Source organism: Pinus tabuliformis, chromosome Q, assembly GCF_031772625.1.
Source record: "Pinus tabuliformis cultivar Carrire ecotype Pingquan chromosome Q, CPIR1, whole genome shotgun sequence".
In the NCBI taxonomy this organism is placed as follows: Eukaryota; Viridiplantae; Streptophyta; class Pinopsida; order Pinales; family Pinaceae; genus Pinus; species Pinus tabuliformis.
In genome coordinates, this window is record NC_142296.1 from 874,846,726 (window position 1) to 874,870,948 (window position 24,223).

Below are 24,223 nucleotides of genomic sequence, written 5' to 3' on the forward strand. Positions count from 1 at the left end.
AAATTGACCACAGGGGTGCGCGACGCTAGAGAAGAGATGACCAGGGTTCAGTTGGAGATGAACGTGCAGATCGTAGAACCTCAGTTGAAGGCTCAGCCTTCAACTCCGCCAGAAATCAGGAAACAATGAACCACTATTGTTATAGCACCAACAATGGTAGTTGACAGCGCAGTGGCAGACTGCATGCGGCTGTTCGAGCAGTCATTCAAGGTCCTAACTACCCTGTAGGAGGACCCGAATGTAGAGTGCCTAGAGACAGAGGCGCGTGAGCTACAGCAAAAGTATGACAAAGTAAAAGGGACCACATAGATAGTTTCCCTTACACAGAGGCTTGCAATGATGCAGCAGGCAAAGGCGCTCAAGGAACAAGTGGATGCCGCTCGACATAAGGAGAAATCTTAAAAGCGCGCCTACAACCATGGATCGATAAAGCATATATAATTACAACCTCCATTGAAGCAAAGCTTGTGTAACTACAAGCAACTCAGTAGAGGATTCAGGGCAGTAGTTCAATAGCAACAGTCACCGAACAACACGTGGAGGAAGTTTACCAAGCAACCGCTCAGTGTGCTACCGAAGTTGCAGGGATCCAAACAGCATTGGGAGGTCTTCGTGCTAAGATCTCTGCACCTGCAAAGTGACTCGAGGGTGAGTCACGATGTTTGTGTCGAGGGCCTATTGGTCGCGATATCCTCCAAGGGAATTTTTGGGGCTTAGAGCCCAGATTTTGGTCCAATTTTGTAATTCCAATGTAAATACTCTGCATTTTGTGGGCGCGGAGCACGTAGTTGTTAAAGAGTCATAGGGTTGTCCGCCCTTATTTTAATAATGTAATATCGGCTCTAGAAGATCTGTCCATGGTATGTAGACCATGGGATTGTATAAATAGAGCTAAGCTCTAAGTAGAAGGAACAATCAAGAATGGATTAAGATCAATGAAGATGTAAGCGAGATATCTCTGAAGTGTAAGTCTAAGTTTTTGGTTGTAGCGTAGGTAGAAGCTCTGCAACTGAGTGCATAGAGGCCTAGTAGTCTGTTGCTGAGTGCGCGGACCCTTGCAGCTGAGTGCGCAGGGCGAGTCGAGTTTGTAATCATCTTGAAGTATTAATAAAGAGAAGTATTCTATCATTTCTGCATCTTTATTTCCTGTTTATGTGTCTGTTATAGTGGGTATGAATTTTAATTGCGGACCATGGGATTGTATAAATAGAGCTAAGCTCTAAGTAGAAGGAACAATCAAGCATGGATTAAGATCAATGAGATGTAAGCGAGATAGCTCTGAAGTGTAAGTCTAAGTTTTGGGTCATAACATAGGAAGAGGCTCTACAGTTGAGTGTGCAAAGGCCTAGTAGTCCACCGTTGAGTGCACGGATTCCTGTAGCTGAGTGTGCAGAGGCCTAGTAGTCCACCGTTGAGTGCACGGATCCCTGTAGCCGAGTGTGCAGGGTGAGTCGAGTTTGTAATCATCTTGAAATATTAATAAAGAGAAGTATTCTATCATTTCTGCGTCTTTATTTCCTGTTTATGCATCTGTTATAATGGGTATGAATTTCACTTCTCATGCTTATATGATGCGCGAATGTGTATAATTTTTTTGGTTAAGTGAACGCAAGTAATAACATCTGTTTACGTGAAGCTAACTAAGTTCTGATAATAAGATAAGTAAGATACTTAGCCTAGTTTGGGAAAGATTGCAGTTTGTTGCCCTAGCAGCACCAAAGGACTTTAGCCCCTGGTTAGGGTTACACGAAAGCCGATGGTAACACTTCGCAAAGGTACTGAAGGATAGACCAGAGAGCGAAGCAACCTATGTGAAGGTAGGTATAGTTGTAAATAACCAACATCATACCATCTCAAGGGTGCAGAAACTTGGTTCCAGCATCCCCCCATACTGCTTCGGGTGAGACTTCAATTCGCGCTCCGTGGGCTGATGCCAAAAGGGCCAGTAGTGTAGGGATTTGTTTGGCTAACGAACATTGAAACTGGGTCAGCCCCCCTAAGTCAACACTTTGTACCCCATAATATCCCCCCTAGGTATACTACATATAATACCATGGGTCATTACCAGGGGTCTCTCAATACCATACTTCTCATACAATGGGCTTATCACATTATTGTTGATTACTTATGGTCCCTTACATGATGCGGGTTAACCACTTTATTTATTAACTCTGCCCCATCACATTATTACATTATTCCTTTGGGTGCCTCTCTCTGTACCCCATAATATCCCCCCTAGTTATAGTACATACAATACTATGGGTCATTACCAGGGGTCTCTCAATACCATACCTCTAATACAATGGGCTTATCAGATTATTGCTAACTACTTATGGTTCCTTACATGATGTAGTTTAACCACTTTCTTTATTATCTCTGACCCATCACATTATTACATTATTCCCTTGGGTACCTCCCTCTATACCCCATAATATCCCCCCTAGGTATACTATAGAACAAAATTCCTCATTGACTGTGGCTATCGTTTTCTTCGACCCTTTCACTTCGCTTTTCCTTCATGAATGAATGAGAATGAGTGTGTTGTGAGGAGGTATCAATGCAACCTTTATATAGGTTTTCCTCCTCACCTCTAGGCCAACGTGATCCTTGATTAGGCTGATGTGATCCCTTGTTTAGGCGGACATAATAAGAGGCTTCCATAATTATCCAAATGAATTATTTCAAGCAATTTCTTTGCATCATTTTAGTGGGTACATGTTGGAGTATTTCATTGATGATCTAGAAGGAATTTTGACTTACAACAATTACATTTACAAGTGTAACAATACATGATTGTATTCATTTTACATGACTCATCCTAAGGCTCTTAAATTGGAGCCACAACTAGACCAAGAAACTTCTTGAGCATGAAACCCATGTCTCAAGCAAAAATATAAAAAATTTCTTGATACAAAATTACATCATTACAATATTTGATATGATGAAGACCGAACCTAGTTACACTATTTTCAACACTTATGAGAGCAAGTATGGAAAATTATGGAATTTCCAAAGAACAAATATTTTATGGTTTGAATTCAAGCCTCAAGGAAACATATGATGACAATGAACCTGACTATCTATCAATAAACACATTTCTCTTGAATCTGCCAACAAATAGCTTTCTCTTGAATCTAATTTTGAGCAACTAACCCTTCTTTGGAACTTGAAATATTGTGATCACTTTTTGATCATAAAGTTGATGTATATACATATACTTCATCCTTATACACACATATCAAGTTTCCAATTGTCCAATACTCGTGTAGTCTCAGATTTTATTTTGCATCCTTTCATTATTTTCTTGGTTGCACCATTTTTTACACTTTTCATACTAATTTGACATATCAAGGACCAAAATTGTGAAGTGCTTTCACAAGAATTTTGAAGATAATATGGAAGATTTACTGTTGTAAATATGCAATAAGTAAAATAAATTGAAATCTGGTTTATGCTTGGAAAAGTGTGCCCGAAGGGATGAAACTTGGTGTCATATTCTTGGTATCTTTTCTCTTAGATTACCTAGCATATTGGGGTTGTTGAGAAGTGGATTATGGTTTGTTTAGGTGGTTCTTGAGAAGTGATTTTCTGTCTCAAGCTCCAAGGGCTAAGTGCCCAATGCTCCTCCTAGGTAGGTACCTCTTCTAATCTAGCAACTAACTACCCCATTGTCCACACCCAATGGGTTAGTAAACACATTGACCAGGGAATCGACCCCATAGGTAAGAACACCAAGGAAGCACTCTAATGTCAAGCATCCACCCCAATTGAGTCATCCATATGCCCACAAATCATCATCAAGGAGCTAGGAGATATAGTGCTCTCCTAACAAAAGCAAGAACACTTTTGCAGTAACCCCAAAAGTTAACACCAACTTTGTGTTCAGAAAGGGAATGCTTGAATTCAATGGCATCTCCTCCCCGCCCATTTATTAGCATTGTCAACAACAACAAGAAACTCTCAATATATTCTAGAATGAAAGTACATACACTTTAATACAAACTTACAAATCTCCTAGATCATAATAAACTATGCTATGACACCATGTTTGAGAGGAGGAAAAATTGATATGTGCATTGAAACTATTCCACAACGCTTCTACTTTCAAAGAACAACTTATCATGTGTTGTGCACTACAATAAACACACCCAAACTTAATGATTTTTATTAGAATTGATACCAATGTATTTTAAGGTCATGCAACCTATCAACAAGGTCGAGATGTACTTGTGATTCTTGTCAGGTATAGAACAAGTTTCTCTTATAGAAATTACAGAGATATTAACAGTTGGCTCACTTCTTTCTCAATTCTTATTTTTATTTTTCACACTTACACATTTTCTTATGCTTCCTTACTTTTTCACATATATGTGTATATATAAGAAGTACAATGATCATGTTTCACAATGTCAAACACTAATTGCCTCAATGGTTAATAAATTACAAAGATTACACTATCAAGGATAATGTTGCTAGAACCTTGAGACTCGGGTTATCATCTTTGACTTGACCCTTTTGCATAGAAGTCATTACATCTCCAATAAATAATTCCAAGGTAGCAACATTTTCCAAACTCCCAAGATTATAGTGTGGCAATGTCCCCTCAATTTTGTACCTAGAAGGCATGTGTAATACAACAAAAACTCCACCCCAATAGTTTCATCAATCCTCACAAGCTTAACAATTCCACACAATTTTTTTATTGTCATTTCTAACACTCCCCAACTTGCAAGGGAGTGGTTGAGATCAAAAACTCTTAAGTGAGTTTTGTTTGATCCTAGAATGAGTCACAAATTGACCAATCTTGTGAGACAAGTTCAACACAAAATTCATCAAGTATGGACATGCAAATTCAATCATTGTATCAAAGGTGCAAAATAACAAAGAATCATCAACACCAAATGTGATTGAAATGGGAAAATTTGTTGTGGATCAAAGTGGAAAATTAGAACTGTGACAGGAACACAGTAATATTGAGACATCCTCATAATTGCAACATGCTGCATCTAAAAATTAGAAACGGGGCAACTTTCACCACTGCCAAATGTTTCCACTTTCAAGAGGAAACTCTAAGTAAATATGAGTCAATGTCCCTGTCATATCAGAAATATGACTAACACAATTTCCTTATGCAGTAGTTATTCCATTTTGATGGATGGCGTGAGGATATTCAAGTTGTTGAAAAAATTTCAGAGGATCTTACGGTCTGATGCCAATGTTAGAGCCATTTGTAGCAATTGTAGACAACACCGAACTGGGAAAAACAGACAATGTCTGAGCCTGCTGCAACAAAATATACTATTAATGCATTTTTTATGTCTTTCATCCTCTATTTGTTGTCATGTCAAGTAAATTGGATTCATCTGTTGTAGAGCATAAACATGGGAACATTGAGGTTGCAATTAGGATCCAAAATGGGGGTCTGGAAAATTGTTGTGGCAAACCTAATACAAAATACCCAATCTCTGTACTAGAACTAGTTGAACTTAACAACAATTGATAGGGGTGCACTAGTGGCCCCCCGAAGAGTATAGAGGAAACTTCCATTAATAGTCCAGGTCCAAGAATGCTGCGAAAGTATCATAAAATGACCCAACATAATTGTTTCTAGATGCAACTGTACCATAAGTATTATGTTTCAAAATCATGTCAATTTATCCAACATTTCTGTTATTATTTGCGAAATGGATAGGATACTTTATCCCATGTATGCCTACTGAAGCTGGAATAGTTTCCTCTGAGCCTGAAGAATTTAAAGTATTGGTAAAAGGTTCTGAAGCAAACATGCTCGTTACATTGAGGCCAACATATGTTACACCAGATTGACTTGGACCCTGCCCATCATTTACAATTCCATTACCAAACCCTCCTCCATTCCCAACTCACGCTTGAATTTCCTATTCAAATACATTTATTTTCTCAAATTTCAAATTTGCAAACGCAATCACAAGGGATTGATGGTCTGGGAAAAATTGTTGGGCGAACAAGGAAACCCTATAATGATGCATTGTTAATGTGGAGAGATCTTCTCCTTGCTCCATATTATTTTGTTGGCATAATATTTCTTGTGATGGAGATCATTGGACTTCTTGGAGTTGAGGGGATTCCACTCTCCCACAACCATCCATGGGAAAGTTGCTATAAAATGATTAACAAGATGGTTGGGTGTGTGAGAACGTGAAGAAATCTTGCTTCATGCAGGGGATTGAGGCATATTATTTACTTCTTGATAATCATGATAAAAGTCCTCATATGTCTATGGGATGGAAGACTTACAAGCCTTATTATAGAAACTCCCACTCTTTTCACCTTTGGGAGACTTGTTGTTGACTTTATGAACCTCCTATAGATGAGGAGGTGTTCAGGTTGCACAGGGAGTTTCTCCTAGTAGCATCTCAAACTCCTTGTCCTGATTGATGCCTATCATATTTAGCTACCAAGAAGAATAGAACCAAACTCAATCAGGGAAGCCAACTCTATATGCACAATTATAATTGCTCTACTTTCCCTCACTATCTTATAATGTTACTGTGTCCATGAGGCGAATAATTGTAGGTTGAATACTAACCAGCCTGGACTCCATGGATAACAATTCCTTGACGCAAATGACCCCAAAATGGCCAAAATATTCAAATTTAGAGACCCTCTTTTCAATGACAGTTAAAGTCCCTAAACACTCAAATCCCATAAAACCTCCTACTAGAGGGTTTCAAGATACCAAAATATAGGTAAATGAATAGCTTCCAAATGAAGCCCAAAAGACTCATTCTAGATGGATTCCTAATCTATTAAAAGTTTGTTAAATAAATATATCTTCCGCATAGTCGAATGATTTCCCTATATGTCCCCACACACCAAGATTTTAACACAAGCCCGAAACCTTCTGGTTGGAGAATTCTCAAGCTATTCAAAGGTTGGGAAATTGATATATCAAATGAAGAAGCTGTAAAATTGACCTTAAAGGCTTAACATGCCAAGCATGCAAACAAGCCCAAAGCCCTCCTATTAGAGGATTATCAATCTATCAATTTTAGGCCATAGAATTTTCAACCAGGTAGTTGTAAAATTTCCATTTACCCAATGAGTTTGTGGGTTATTGAATATAATATACAAAGAATTCAAAAACATTGGATTCAATGACATCTATGAGTTCCCTGATGTAATAAACCCCTTTTTGGGCCCTCAAACAAACAATAATGGGCTATTTGGAAATCACAAGAAAGCTCCAATTCATCCACATTTTAGCAAATTATTCCCAAAATTGCACTGCAAGAAATAAATATGGCAGTGGGTATTTAAAAACCCAAAAATAAACCCTCCCACATTGAGCAAATCCCCTACATCAACCACTAGATTATCAAAATTTACAGACATAATCTAGCTATTAAAAGATAATTTTCATCTTGGACTATCCTTAAATACAAAAACAACACCTTCGAGTAAATTTACTCTGATAAAAGCATGTAGTAATGCTAACACCTAGTTCGAAATATCAAACACATTGCATGAAATCAATAATATTGGGTCAGAGAGGAACCAACCTTACAACAACCCTCATCCTATAAATAGATATATTGATTATATCGATAGCACTTAGATTCAATAACCAACTCAATGCACATAGGGAGAAGGTGGTGGGTTAGTGAACAATAGGAATAGAGGATGATAAGGCTACGAAAAAGGAAAGGAGGAATAAGCATGCATTGTGAATTGCATTGACTTCCCCCAATTTCAATTTAACATTGACAATGGCAATGCAAGATACGCACAAAAATTCAACATCAACGAAAATAGGATTCCCAATTTTGGAGAAATATACGAAAAATGTAACACTCTACGTACATACACATATTGAAAATACACAACCCTGAACCCCACTGAACAAAGTGAATGAATTGATGGCTAGCGTGATGGAGGTTTTGTGTGGTGCTGAAGGTTTGGGCCCACAACTCCCGTGGTTGAATCACAGAACGCTGGTCGATGTGCCATTTTTTTAATGGAAACAAACACGTTTTATTTTGGTTTCATTGTAATAAATTGTGATTTATGAATTTTTTAAGTTCTCTTTTCCTATTCAATGGGTCTTGGTTTTTCTCATGCGCATTTCCTTAGGGATTGGTTACATGTTGGTGGCCCACCCTAATCTTATATCGGATTAGGTATTTTTGCAGTTTATGGCAAGAGATTAATGGATGAATGTTCGGTGAATTAAGTCATGGCATCCTAGGTTGTGATGAAAATTTGTGAGTGTTTTACAAAGAAACCCAAAACGTACAACGAAATGGGTTTGAAAAATCCGCAGTTGTCTATAAAGCTACTTTTTAAAAGCCTTGCGGTCGAAATTTCTCAGGAATTTTTAGGAATCGCAAGTTTGATAGCTAGTTTCTGCACAATGAAACCGTCTGGTTGTTTTCGAGGGTGCTGAATCCAAATATGCAATTAAAAAACCATTTTTAACTGCAACAAATCAATATTTAACCTCAATTGCTTCCGCCGGATTCCGTCACCGGAATCTCCAAAAAATCGCATTATAGACAACTCCCAAAAACCCACCCCTGCAAAACGCCCTTTTCGCTAACAAGTAATTAGGGTCACAAACATACTACTGCTGCGTAGCTTGAGGGATTGGATCGAAAGGCATGTACGACCGCTTAAGCACCAGAGCATCAGATGGTAGGGTAAGTGTGTACGGGTGGGTATAAGAAATCCATCATGATGGGTCAGTGTAATGGATAAAAATCCCACAAGATCTGAAGTCTAGCCGTCATAGATGGAAGGGACATTGGACATCATTACGACACTTTAACTGGCTTCGCACCTCTTTCTTCCATTCAGCCACCTGGATTTACTTCTGGAATTTAGCATAAGAGTGGATGATGGACTTGTAAGTGGTTTTGGTTCGGGGAGGCATGACCTTTTCTTGCCAGCGAATAATGACCCCTTAACCGAGTGATGATATCCCTGCTAAATCCCTTCTATAGTCGTCGACTATACCGGCCAGGGAGGGCACGAAAATAAGCAGAGTAAAATCAATTTCCTTGCATATTAAGGAGTTCTCAAGGGAGCAGAACCAAAAGAATTGAAAAAAACAGTCCAAGTGAAAAAGAAAAAGGGTATTCTCTGCTAGAGAAATTGATTTCCAGCAAGGGAACCAGAATCAGTAATAATGAAAGAGCAACCCAATCAAATGGATAGGTAATGGTGCAAATCCAGCGAAGTTATTCATCAAAAATCCATGCGAATGCGAAGCAAATGACATAAAAAACACTTGTAGAAACAGTTTTATCACAACGCTATAAATTTTTCGCAGATTAGCTAAATTTGAATTGCTTTTGATACCATTTGTGTCATTGTTGACTAGAAAAAGATCAATAAGAAGAGAAAAGTACCTAATCGCCTTCGACTGCTTTCCTGAGATTTCACAGGCTTCAAACCTGCAATCTCCTCTTCTTTCAAAACCATCCTCTTGCATTTTGCGGATCAATTTCCCACACCGACACAACAACACCCTGTCTCTTTATGAGAGATTCGCCCTAATAGATGGTGTTTCATAACCGAGGGCTACAGATGATACCATTTATTCCTTCTGATTTAGAATGAATGGATCTTTAAGGAAAAGTCTTAGGAATTGCAAGGAAGGTCCACATTTATATCAGCTGGGTTACCGGCAGGGAGAGAAGCTTTAGCCATCAAAAGGCCCAGCCCTATTGTGTGAGAACATAGCTTTGGTGAGCTATAAACCTTTATTGAACTTTTTGTGGGCCAGGTGCATCAAGTGAACAATGCTTTCGATAGTTACGAGAAGTCGTTTCTAAGTATTTGTGAATAGGAAAAAATCATGGGAATGAAAAAGGGCCTAAAACAAGTCTTTTTTTTTTAATGTTTAAGGTTCATGAATAAGATCTTAGAATGGGAATAACGTACCATAAGTATGTTTTTCATAATAATGATGGGTTTTATGGCTTCTATGATAAATGCTTTTCTTATAATAATGGGTTTTATGGTCTCTATGATAGATAGGGAAGGAAAACAAGATCTTTAGTCCCTAAACAAAATTGGGTTTTATGGTCTTTATGATAGATAGGGAAGGAAAACAAGATCTTTAGTCCCTAAACAAAACTCCTCTAGTAGTTCAATGAACATGAATAAGGCTTTAGAAAAACTTTATGCCAGAATCTAAGTCAATCCCACTGAGCATTTGAGATGCTTTTGACCATTGTTGTTTAGACTCAAATAATTCAGCAAGCTTCTCCCGCATCATGGATTCTTTCCATGCCATCAAGTGATATATAATATGTGTGTTGAATCTTGATGCATAAAAAACAACCAAAATAGGAACAATGACCAATTAATATGATAAAAAAAAATTTCAAAGAGAATTTATGGGTCACTTACCACAACATTAATAATATGTATGAACATTAAGAATTAGTAAAAAGGTGCAATAAGTGAGAACAAACCATAACACTCCTCCATTACGTGATATCATTAAGGTTACAAAAATACATAGATGTAAATTTTATGGAAATTTAAATTAAAATATCTTGTATTTTATTTTAGAATAAAAAAATCATGCGATTGAAATTATGACATGCTTCACTACAGAACAACCCTAAAAATGTTGATAATCTAATCAATAAAAATATTCTCATAATGTATTTAATCAAATTAATTAACCACAATTATTTTAATTTATATATATAATTGTAGAGACACATCCTCTAGAATGAGCCAAACAGAGAGAGTCTCAAACATGAACACTCTGTAGCCAGCCTCAGATAGGAGCAAGTGTTCTTGGAAGTTGGAAAAGGACAACATATCCCCACCAATGTGTATTAAACACTTTTCAGCTAGCTTGAAATAGAAATTTGATAAGAGAGTTGAGGGGGACTGTCAAATTGAAAGGGTGGAGGTATGGTCTAGGCCATATCATGAAGTCTTATTTTGCAAAGATGAAAATGGCATGGAGATGAAATATCTCGAGAAAAAATTACGAAGTTGAGTAAGTTATGGACTCGTGGAAGTTGTAGGTGCCACAAAGACCAAGAGGCACAAGTTTAAGAGCTATGGTAATTATGTATATATAAATTGTCTAATAAAAGTATTGCTTACATAATTACTTGTGCATTGTTTTAAGAATGTGAATTATAATTATATTTACTTTATTATCTATATTTCGATGCTAGGAGAGGAGATAAATTTGTGCATAAATAAGTGCAATTCGAAAGAATATAACAGAACCCCTTAAGTAACAAGCTAAAAGCGCTTGTAGAAATGTAGTTCTAAAGACCACAGAGGCATTAAATCCCCGAGCATTTGGTAGTGGAGCCTATAAAACTACAAGAGCAACCCACCCTCATTACGGAGCATCGCATGAACATAATTACAGTAGGATCAAAACAAGCATCAACAAACCAACAGGAGAGAGACGATATCACTAAGCCACAAGATATGAGCATAGTTCAACGTGGTATTAGAGGTACAATGAAAAGAAATATGATAAAACCATGGTTACTAGGGTATAGAATAAAAATGTATTACAGTATGGTAATAGACCTGCAATGAAAAGTCGCTAGATAAAGGCCCCATCACCAAGTTGTATGATATTTAAATATCTAAGCCATGGAAAACTCGGCATATTAAAAATATTAGATCACTGTTAGTATTAGAGTAATCTAGTGCCACTTAGAAGATTTTTAGATCACAAAGCCATTGCAATATAGATCATAAAGCATATTCCTAATTGGATTTGTCAAAGCATTTCCCAATCTTTTAACATTATCCCAAGCCAATCAAACATGACTTCATTCACCACACAATTTGAAACATAAATACACTGCTTTGAAGTTAAAATTGGTTGCAATCTCTTCATTGATGATAAAAGAAGGGTTTGTGTTTCTTTTGACCCTTAAAATAGTGGCCCTTGAATACCTACCACTTTTTGCTTTCCATAAAAGGTTGGTCTTCATAAAATTCTAATGTTCAATTGTATTTTTGTCATTTGTTGAGAATATGGATGCCATTAAGAGCAAATCAAGAGTTTATTTCTTTTTATTGTTATTAGATTTTTTAGCCTTACCTCGTGACCATCATTTCAACTTGTTTTATCTTTTAGAATTCTTTCCTCCTAACCCTCATTTCAACTTGTCTTGCCTGGTCTTAGAATAGGATTAGGTTTCCAAGATTAGGATATAGTTCAGTTTATCATAGAAGTAGACGACTTGTAAGTTTTAGTTGGTGTAAGTATGTACCATAAAAAAATTCCAAAGTTCATCCACTCAAAAAATTTAAGGTGTCACATATATTTTCGATTGGAGGAAATCATGTACCATCTATTCATTGGGACCTTATATCGACCTATGCCTTCCTTTTTGTTGTTGGGTCTGTTACTATTATATAGGTGTTTGATATCATTTTTCTGTAAATGCCATTATCCTCCTATTGTAGATACTTCGATCCAACACCATTTGCATCGCTAACATTGACTATAGGTTTCATACGTAATTACAGTAATTTTCTCATCAAACTTTCCCCACATGACCCACTTATATTTGTATTACCAATTTTCCATTCAAAGATCATGATTTAACTAATAATGATCATTCTAGGACATCTTTTGAAAATGGATTCAAATATCAAGTTATTGCAACATCTCTTGTTTTTCTTGGTTTGGTGCAAATCTAGAGTCCTAAAATGTTTCTCAATAGTGTAATATCAATGATCTCGGATTTTTGGAATTAGAAGATGTTTTGTAACTACATGTTGAAGTATTCAGCCTCTGAACAAGTGTAGTGGATACCAAATTTCATTGTCCTTTATTTTTTTTTTTCTGTGGTTCACAGTCTCCATAGATCAGTGACTGCTACATCCACTCAAAAGGGCCTACCAAAAGGATCACTTCCTGGCTCAACTGCAAAGCCTAATCTCGAGAGTGTGGAGAGAATTAAACTCATGACCTCTTGATAGAAGGGGTGATTTAACAACGAGAACTCGACCAACTGCGCTAACCTTGGGGACTTAGATTTCATTGTCCTTTGATTGTATAGACAATGACTTATTTTGTAGCTTATGTGTGAGTAAATGGCACACCCTTCCCTCCATACATATTAAAAAACTGCAAAATTGATTCCCACAGCCACACACTCACTACCTTATATCATAGGGAATTATGTGCTTATTATGCACCCATGTTTTCACCATGGTTTGCGAGGTCTGCACAGACTTATCAATTTTCAATGCATGAGTCTTTTTAACCCGCTGGTGATTTTGCTAATAACATCCCTGGTGACTCAGACTGTGGAGCACTCTCCAAATTAATGACCCCCTTTAAGTGAAGGTATACACTAAATCTCACTAGTTTTCCTCTATGTGCTCTAAAGAAAAGTAGCAGAACATACTCGTATGGATGTAAATGTATTTTACTTCATTTTTTTCATTGAATTCATCCTAGATGAGTTTGAATTCCAAGTGAAAAGATTCATGTGGTTCCTTGATGGTGAAGTTACATGGCACATTCTACCCTAGAAAGATATGCAACAAAGAACTTACCTACTCTTCAAAGGAAACACCCTAGGCCAGAGCATAGTGATCAACCTCCTTGTGAGCCTCATGCTCTAACTGCCCTAACTCCTGCACCAATATTTGCAGCAACTTCCTCGAAGCCACCAACGACACATTGTCGAACACCACTGTAGCATGCTCAACAAAAGAACTACTTGCTTAATCTACATTCATGAATAATACAGAGATCAAACTGAAAAATACATTTTAGGGATAGGGATTTTGATATAAAATCTACTATGAACAGTGAAAGCCCTCACATTTTGAACATTATTGTAGGAAAATATGCAAGCAAGTATAAACTTGTACTTCTCTATCTTTTTCCTCTGATCAGTAATGGTGGAAACACTTTGCAGGACTCTCTCTATTTCACCTGACACCATCCTTCAATTTTCATTTCTCACTCTATTGGCAGATCGATTATTCCCCATTTTGTTTGTCTGGTTTGACTTTCTCAGGGTGCTTGGGCTCATCCAAATGAAAAAATACCAATTATGTCTTATGTCTTATTTTTATTTTTATGTTATGGAGTGGTTATTGGGTTGTCATCCCTCAACCTAAACCACCACGATTATTTTTAAAAAGGTTATAATGGGTGCATATGGGGAAACAATTGCCATGAATGAATGTATGGTAGTTCGATTTTTTATTGATTTTTATTTTTTATTTTTTAAAGAGGGAATGGGTAATTCTTAGATATCAAATCTAAAACTTTAGGAAATGTTTGTAACTCAAAATATTTCCTTTTTAGTAAATTTAAAGTTTAAAATATTTGTGTTGATTTTAACAAAGACATTGATAAAATGTTATATATATATATAGAGAGAGAGAGATATATATATATATATATATATATATTTATTTATTTTGTTTTATATAATATATAGTTGAAATCGGTAAATATTGCATCAAGCTGGATATAGTTAAGGAGGAGAGAGATGGCTAGGGTTTCTGATCTCCCCTGCGCCGCAGCCGTCACACTGCAGATCAACAAAGGAGCCGAGAACGCAGATCTCAAATCTCCCACGGTTGATCGATCCCCTACGACAAATTGACCCACGTTCAAGCCACGGACGCGATCTTCTTACATGTATCGGGGTTTTTATCACTGGGTTTCCCGTGGATTCACTGCAACTGCATATGATATGAACAACATTCCCCAACATCGACCAGATCAGCAAAATAATAGCAATTTCTTTCTCGGGGTTGATCTTCGTGCCACGCTTAAGGACGAGGAAGAAGGGCTCTGGCCGGAAATAGCTGTACGAGCAAGGGTAGAACAGAATGCCGCGCCCCTGCCTCCCACAGAGTCAATGAGGGGCATGCATCATCGGCCGGAAGGGCGAACAACGCTTGGCACGACAGAGCCAGAGCACACGGATCTGATCTTTAAGGCAGATCGACAGCAGAAGGGATATATGCACGATACCGGGTTAGGCGGATCAGGATCACAGCCAGAACCTAGGCAACAGGTAACATCAACTTGTTTTCAGATTTTTATTAAACCCCCTGTGGGGAAAACCAGTCTAGTGTGGGTACATGCAGAAAGCACCATTATGTAGTTGAAACAGCAAATATGGGCATTGATGGGATACCCTGTTCAGATCCAACATTTGGTCAGTGGTAGGTGGTCCCTTCAGGATAGCAGAACCCTGAAAAACTACGATATTAGCCCAGAAACAACCATTGCTTTAAACCTTAGGCTGAGAGGAGGTGCTCTGCCCCAGGGACATTCAAGCTCCTCAGGAGGAGACAAGGGGAAAAAGACAGCAGCTCAGCATCAACCCAAGGGAGGCTCCTCTTACAAAAACATCTTACAGGGTAACAGAGATCCAGGGTCCCCTCCAGATCAAGGTGGATATACACCTAGGCCATACATAGTAGATCAGCTAGGGCAAACCCCAACCCTAAACTTTGATTCTACAGGACTTGAAGATTTCGTTAAGTCATATGAAACATAGGCCCTAATCTACCGATTTAACAGTTTTTGGCCAAAGCCAATGGATCTATTTCACTGGATATTCACGAATTGGACCATGGAATGTGATATACATCTATGCTCCAAGGGGTTTTTCATTGTTAAATTTGCATCCATGGAAGTCAGAGATACAATCATCAGTGCAGGGCCTTGGTTTTGGGGAACATCGGGTCTTTTTATGACCCCATGGTTTCCATATTTTGATCCAAACAAAATGACTGTCTCCAAAATGCCGGTTTGGGTCCGCCTATATAACCTTCCTCTTCACTTTTGGAGTCAACGAGTTTTGGAAGGAATTGGGAATAGCATAGGGAAATACATCAAAACAGATCTGGAAAGGATTGATGAAAGGATCTACACCTTTACACGCATTTGTGTGGAAGTAGATCTAAGTGAAGGACTGCCGGAAAGTATAAGGTTGGTATACAAGCAACAAAACTGGCTGCAAGAACTAGACTACGAAAACATTGCTTTCAGATGCAGGAACTGTAGGCTGACAGGACACATGCAAAGTACATGCCCAGAAGCCAAGAAAGCAAACAGTAAAAAGAAGCAGAAATGGAAGCAGCGGAAAGGGTGGGAATTCCCCCCTTCTGACTTAGAGGACGATGAATCAGAAGTAGAGGAGGAAGTTACCCCCACAGAGAATACGGAGCCTACCCAAGGAAAGGAGACTCAAAAGGAAAACATATCAGCCAACAAGGTTTCACAACTCCATTCAAATCAGGCAGAGAAGACAAGCGAGGATCTGAGTATGGGAGGGATCAAATGGCATCACCCCTCAGATACTTCAGACTCACACAAGGATACAACTCCACAGAAATCAGAAACACAGTTAGTCCTAGCTTTGATCGAGCCCACCCAAGGTGAGTGGCGCAAGGTCAAAAAGAAGAAGGGGAGAAAAATATGAGGTGTGAGTCCTCTACTCACTCCCGGGAACCAGTTTTTTCTGTCCTCTCCTCCTTTATTTCTTTTTTCTTTTTTCTTTTCTTTCATTCCTTCTAAATGCACGGTAGCCTCGCTACGTTGCTTTGTGTGCGAAAGCACTCGAGCCCAATGGGCAACTTCTGGAAATGCTTCAATGCATTGCTTTGTGTAACTTTTCATTTTTTAAATAAAATGTTACTGCTTTTTTCCTGTGGAAAAAAAAAATATAGTTGAAATCGAAATATATTTTATTTATGATTCATATTCTATATATAAAAATATTAATGCATGTCTCTATCATATTCAGAAGTAGAAAATATATATCCATAGGATTTTTCTCTCTTAATATAATTATTTTTTTAAATGTTACATGTTTTTCTTTCAATTACTTTATCTTTGTATAAAGTGGATGCTAAATTAAGGTGGAAATTCGATTATTTTATTTATGTTCGACATTGATTCTTTTTGTTATTGCTACTTTTTTATTTGTTTTTGTAGGTATTATTTTATTATTTTTTAAATTTCCTCTCAACACAATGATTATATAGGTGAGGTTTAGGTTCAAAATTGTTGGATGTTTCTATAACTCTATAACATGTTTATAACTTAGTAAGGATAAAGATGTCTCAGCAGCCTGCAGTACAGATGGATGAATGACAATACAATGTTAAGGAAAATTCTCTTGCATTCCTCAAATTGCCTTGGATTCACATTAAGATACTTAGCTAATTTTTTTGTTGCTTCTATACTCAATGCATTCCTGAGGGAAACTTCTTTACTCACTATTCTTTAGCTAGCATGTGAGGATGGTTTGTTTGTTAGCTGGGAATGCCAAGACAAAGTTTAATATTGGGAAAAAATAATTCTCGTTACGTCATTGCCAAATTTAGATGAAAATTGTTGTGTTATATGTTGGTCCAACACAAGGGAGCACTAGGTCAAAATTCATGGAAATGAATAAATATGAGGGTGTGTCATGGAGTGTCAATGAGTGTAATTATGTGTGCTAAGGAGGGAGTTACAAGGTATGTTGGGTAGTGGTAAGGCATGCTAGGGAATACCAAGGCATGTAAAGAAGTGCCAGAGTGTGGTAGGGAGTTTCAAGATGTGCTAACATGTGCCAAATAGTGCCAAGGCATGCCAGGATGTGTAGGGTGCTAGGGCATGCCAATATGTGTCAAGGAGTGTTAAGGCAACAAAAGGGAGAAGCCAGATAAAATGCAAGGAAATGAACACATAAGACGGTTAATAAGTCAGGACTTATAACAACCAATTTATAGCTGCCTTTGAATCCCATATCACTTGTAAGTTTATATTTCTAAAGTGACACAATTAAAATGACTAACATAAAACTTATTCATATTATTGTAGTACTTGTTAGGTAGTCGTATTTTTTTCGTGGACTAAATTAGTCATTCATGTTAGTAATTTTTAGTTGTATTACTTACTAACTAGCCGTATATTTCAACTTGAGACTAAATTAGTCATTTATGTAAGTAATTTTTAGCTGAGTCACTTAAGATTTATCATTTTTGGTAGTATTTCACTCCAAAAAGTTGCAGTGACTAACTTTTTTGGTCACAGAGTCACTAATTTCCCCATTTTATACTAGTGATTGATTTAGTGTTTGGGGCCTAAACATCTTTGCTTTTTGATAATGCAGAAGACCTTTTGTATGTTTTGGTTTATTTTTTAAATCATTGTAATTAACATTTTAAAGATATACTGATGACATATGTATGGTAAATTTTGAATGCAGATCGTATTTTTTTGTTTTTCATTTCTTCAACTTGTTTATCTATCGATTATGTGTAAGGGGAACATTTTTGTATGTGTTCCAAGTTTTTCATGGGAAACATAAATTCTCAAATATTTCTTCTCTGCAATTTTCTTAGTTTTTAGTTATTTCAATCTTGTAGAGTATGTATTAGCATGAAATAGAATTGCGAAACGAATTTTCAATTGACTTTAAATTTATCATAGAGATGTTGAGTGAAATAAGAAGCAAGAGTGGTGCGAAAAAACCTCCCTCTGCTGCTACAGGACAACGATTAAGTTAACACCAATGATAGTGGTATCAACAGAATAAGGAAGTCATTAAAGCATGGAGAAGAGTTGCATATCAACGAAAGAAAAGAGATTTAGTGAATGATGAAGAAGGAGGACCTGTAAATCATAAGTATGAAAAGAGCGGTGAAAATTTTGTTTTGATTGTCATTTCATTGCATGTTTATCATCTGAAAGAACTTATATTTTTTTAAGGTTTAATAAATTTTCTATTTTTTTTGGAATATTATGTTTCGAAAGAGAGTCTTCATATGAAAAAAAATGGTATTTCCTGTGAAAACAATGAAAGAAATGCAGTTTTTGGAGTTCATGAGAACTATAGGAATGAGGAATTTCCTAAAATGGTTGAAAATTTGGGAGACTATGTTGGTGAAGAGGGTAAGGAGTTTCTTGGTAGCGACTATATTGTTAATATAGCTACCCCTCCTGAATCTGTATGTAATGTGTTTGTTGGAACAATGTAGGGAGTTCAATTTGTTTTTCTTTTGCATTTTATTTTCTTCTGGATCTGAACTTTTTATTGTTCTTTTTTTTCCCGTATTGTTTTTTCAGAATAGTGTCAAAATCATTAGTAACTCGCAAATAGATTCGGAAGCAGCCACACCTTTATTTCTTCTTGAATATGAAGGTTGACGACCAACTTGTCAAACTTAAAGAAACGATGAAATGTACAATAACAATAACGTAAGTTTAGAAACCTTTGTCTATACATAACATAAAATTTTGTTTGCGTTTTTGTTTTCTTTATTGTTGATTCTCTCGAAATTTTGGTCTTCTTCTATATATCTTCTTAGATTTTCTATGCTTTTGAATATTGTGTTTACATAGGGACCCTTGATAGAGATGAGAACCTTGGGGGCTGTGGAAATGGTGCAATAGATGTTATAATGGAAGATAGGGAATCTGATTCTAGAGAAGAAGTTGTTGCGTATGATGTTTTTGGTGATAGTAATATTCTTGTTAGAATGGTTGATGATTTGGGAAATGTTAAAATCAATATTTGTCAACGTAGCTCTACATAGAATATTGGTGAAGCTGAAGAATGTGAGAATAATTTTCCTCTTCGTGGAGCACAAGTACTTAGTGCATATTTATTTTCAAAGATTTAGTGGTTGTCAATATTAAATTTATATTGTTTTACGAATCTCTTTGTTGATGTTTTTTCACAAAATTTTGTTCAGCTGAATAATGGTCGACAAATAAAATTTCAATAAACGCAAGCAATATCAGTTCGACCACTTGCACATCGATGAGGCAACAATGACTAAAATGTAAATTGTTTTTTTTATATTAATATAAATTTGATTTGTTTTGTAGATATTTCATTCTTACAATTTTTTTTTCTTTGTTCGAACTAGAATTTGGTCAGCTATAATGAATATAGAAGAATGATTTCCCATTATGTTATAGAAAGAAATGATATAACCAATACTCGAGTTCCACTAGTTGTTTCTCATGATCACCAAAAAATGATTTCTCGTTCTGTTTTAGAAAGAAATGATATAACCAATACTCCAGTTCCACGAGTTGTTTCACATGATTGCCAAGCTAGGATGGTGTTTCATAGAGAAAATGAAAGTGTTTGGTATCATTTTAGCAAAAAAAATGGTTGATATGCATAAAAATTTTCAGTCGAGGATTGATTGTTTGGCTTTTGTGCATATGTGCCATGTATGTAATGAATTTTATCTTGGTATACAAGTCGTTAGATTGCATGAGGGGCCTATTTGTAAAAGATGTAGGTTTGATAAAGGTACTCATCGCTTTTATCACTTTAACAACATGGATCCAGGTGAGGAGCTTAATATTCTAAAAATTTTGACACAATTTGAAGAGATGCTAATAGCATGGGTAAATCCAATATTACAAGTAACACATGCTCGTGGTGGTCAATATAAATATAGTGGCCACATGATATGTTTTCCATAAGATATTTCTTCGATTGCAAAGAAGCTTCCACGACGTGTTGAAGAACAAGATTTTTTTTATTGTAAGAAGGCAAAGTGTACAATCTAAATACTATGAATGTTATGTTAAGAGACAACGTGTGATGGATGCGTTGCATTATAAAATTGAAATGGACAAGTACTACAGGGATGTCGAAATTGACATGGATTCAGTTGCTTCTCTCCCGGAAAGACCTACAGATGTTTATAGTAGGTTACAATATGTTGATAGTCATGTTGATGATATTCCTAGGATGGATGCAAATATTGAAACAGACGGGGCTAATTGTTTGCACTGTCATCCGACATCCTTTATTCCTCACTTGCATAATGAATCCTGGGAAGTTGATCGAATCAGAAGATTTATTGAAAAAGGAAATAACATATCTGTTGAACCAATAGATTGGAAAAATATTGGTACATCTCCCATTAATGAATATAATATTGGCAGACTGCTAGATATGGTGTTTCCCACTTTATTCCATACAGGTGATGCTGATTGGTTGCATTCTCAAATTTACAATGTTGAAATGCATGAATATGGTTTGCATCTATTAATATTTTATGATCAGAGATTGGGAAGCCATCCTCGCTTTCAATATTTATTATTGAATATGATTATGCGGCATCATAGTCAAGGAACAACTTCATTTTTTTTAAAGAAAATTATTCATGAAAATGTGCCTGTAACTGTTCAGGAGTTGCGTCAACAAATTTCTGATTTTCCAAATAATAAGTTGGTTGATAAATTAATGCATTTTGGATCTTGTCTTAGGGTTACAAGAGCTTATTGGACAAAGTGTTGTTCGGAATTAATTGATATGATCAACCTGTTAGGTTTCCATACTTTGTTTTTTACATTAACTGCGGTTGACACAAAGTGACCTGATTTTCTTAGTGTTATGCCTTCAAGCAAAGATTTTGATCGAAAAAGTGAGCATGCCAGAAAGATTCAAAATGTTATTCGGTACTCGCATATAGTTTCTATATACATGCACCAAATATTCAATATCTTCCATGACATAGTTTTGCAGAGATATCATGGTTCTAGAGACTTTTGGTATAGGTTTGTTGTTCTTCCTTTCCAACAATTTTATAAAGATTTGAAGGAAAATGTATTTTGTTGTGATTAATTATTATATTTTAACTACATGATTTCATTCCTTTTAGGTATGAGTAGAAGCATAGAGGTTCTGCCCATATCGACAATTTTTTGAGGTTGCCTAAAGCACAGAATATGGAAACATTGGATTGGTTGAATGTGATTGTTGTTGGTGTAGCAAAGCGGTACTTTGAAAAATATGTTACACCATGGAATCTGTGTGACATATATTGTTGAAATGTCAGGATCCCTCAAACTTTAGAAGATGACCCATGTGTTTTGAACATTGAACAAATTTTTTCTTGTAATGCCGAAGAAGATTATGAGCATTTAGTTAACCATGTGCAAATGTAGAAATTTCACCTGTAGAACAAACCGATATATGAAATGTCCTAAAGCATAATACTTGTTATACTTCTACAAAACATTAAGCAGAAGCATAATCGAATTCATGAGCAACATCAAGTAGAAACATGCATAACCGATCAACAGAAATAATCACACATAACACAAGACATATCTAGGGGAAAGCACCAGCATAAAACCCAAACCATGTATTATCAATCAAGTGGAAATCCTCTTCACAATACAAAAAAAAAAATTAGCTCTCAAGCTATCCAGTTCTCAATGAACTATGAAGATATGAAGATATGTCTCATGAACCAATCAAGCCCTATATATAAAGGCTTTACCTATGATCCAATCCCTATTTCCTTGCGCAATTTGCTTAGGAAATAATAACAAAAGCATATGCAATTAATTCCAAACATACCAAGTTAACCAATGGTCCAACTATGCAATCCTTGAGGACATTAGTTCCTCAACCATGCAAAGACTACTTACTAGAAATAGTCAAGCATCTGATAGTACAATGTCCCACATTTGATCTCAACTAGGTCTCTGACAGAACTGACATGCAATAGTTATCCATGAGTGAATTCTCAGTTATCTAAAATAATAGTTTTCACATGCATGCAATCATTAACAAACTATATTTTATTATTTTAACAACTTGTTAAAGTAATCTAACTGGACTTGACTAGTTAGAACTAAGTCAATTGATTCTCTCATTATATAACTCATACTTATTCCCTCAATTAGCGGAGGAAATTAAGGATAAATTCCTCAATCAGTGGGACAACTCATGTGCATGCTCACAAAGACTTCAAATTCGAATTTCCTTAACTAATTAACTCAACTGAATTAATTAATTAATATTTCCAACTGTTGTTAAGACCAAAATTAATTTTATTTCCTATAGATAGAGTAGGGACTGCTATAAATAGGAAGGGACCCAGAAATGCTATTTTTAGAACTTTCTATGTTTAGTAGTTTCACCTCTCACCCAATGTTGCCAATGACCTCACTGGCCAAAGTTCTATTTATAGACATGCTATTTTTAGCAGGTTTATTTTTAGCACATTCTAAATTTAGCATTTCTTTTGCACATTATTCAACACTCCCTCTCAACAATAAAGGCTTTCTCTCGAACTTGATCCCGTAACTCTGGAATGTTTTGCATGCAACACATCTACCTAGTCCACTTGCTCCAACAACACTTGGAACAAAAACACTCCCAACTGACCACTCTATTGGGCTAGAACATACTCTGATGCTGAAGCTCTACTTGCTACTGACAAGTTCTCCCTCTCTGACATCTGCGCTACTGCAACATCTCCATGCATCTCGCACCATTGCACACCTCTTTGTGCCACCTAGCACTATGCAAAACACTTGTGCCTCTCGCATTGCTACAGCCTGCTAGCTATGCGCTATCCTGGGATTCCCTACATTGTCACTCTCTCTGCCGCTCCATCCGCATCTGTATCTACCCAATCAGTCAGTTCCTGCTACTCCACATTGGGGCTCCTGTAGCAAGGTCTCATCCAAGAGGTTGGGTACCTCAAGGATCCTGCCCCTCCTCCTTGGGACGATCTCTCTATATCTCCCCACCTCCTACCTAGAGGTACGGCTGCATGTGATCCCTCAGCCAACCTGGCTCGAAGTTTCCCCCTACTAGAGGTCTCTGCATGAGTAGATGTCTCTACTCAATGTCCACTCAGCTTCCCCTGTTGTGGCTGCTCCACAACCTCCTGAAGCTGCTGCACCAATCGTGGCTCCTAGACAATTGTCTGAGACTTATTCTAGCACTGCATGTTGAGAGGTAATATACCCTCCCTCTCAACCACCAAGTCTCCATCAGTTTCCTTGCTGCTCAAGGCTTTGCATGCATCTTGAACCTCAAGAGCATATAGGTTCTTGACTTGTGAACCAATCTGCTTCACCTGTCTAGTGATGATGTGTCTAAGGAAAACCTTTCCCTTACTGAAGACTACATCATAGCCTCTGTCTTCCAGCATTGCGATCGACACCAAGTTTCTCTTCAGTCTTGGTACATACTTGACATCGGTCAAGGTAAGGCGAGATCCATGCTCCCTTTGAAAAATAACAGTGCCTACACATGAGACACTATACTTCTCATCATTGCCCATTGCTATGAGTATCTGGAGATCTTTCTCCTCCAAAGTACTGAAAAACTCTTGTCTTCGGTCATGTGGAAAGAAGCTCCACTGTCAAGAAACCAACCACTTCCCACCATGGATGAAACCATGCATGCGAAGAGTGTGAAATCCAACTCAAACT

The 24,223-nt window shown here is 36.9% G+C and overlaps 1 protein-coding gene across 1 annotated transcript in view; it reads right to left on the bottom strand.

Moving 5' to 3' along the window:
* Window positions 1-9,616, bottom strand: part of LOC149222290 (glyoxylase I 4-like) — a 29,324-nt gene extending 19,708 nt beyond the window's left edge. The window contains exon 1 of the mRNA XM_089383071.1: window positions 9,390-9,616. Within this exon, the coding sequence (XP_089239197.1) occupies window positions 9,390-9,472 (83 nt within the window). The 5' untranslated portion in view covers window positions 9,473-9,616. The remainder of the gene's footprint in view (window positions 1-9,389) is intronic.
* Window positions 9,617-24,223: the final 14,607 nt, after the last annotated feature.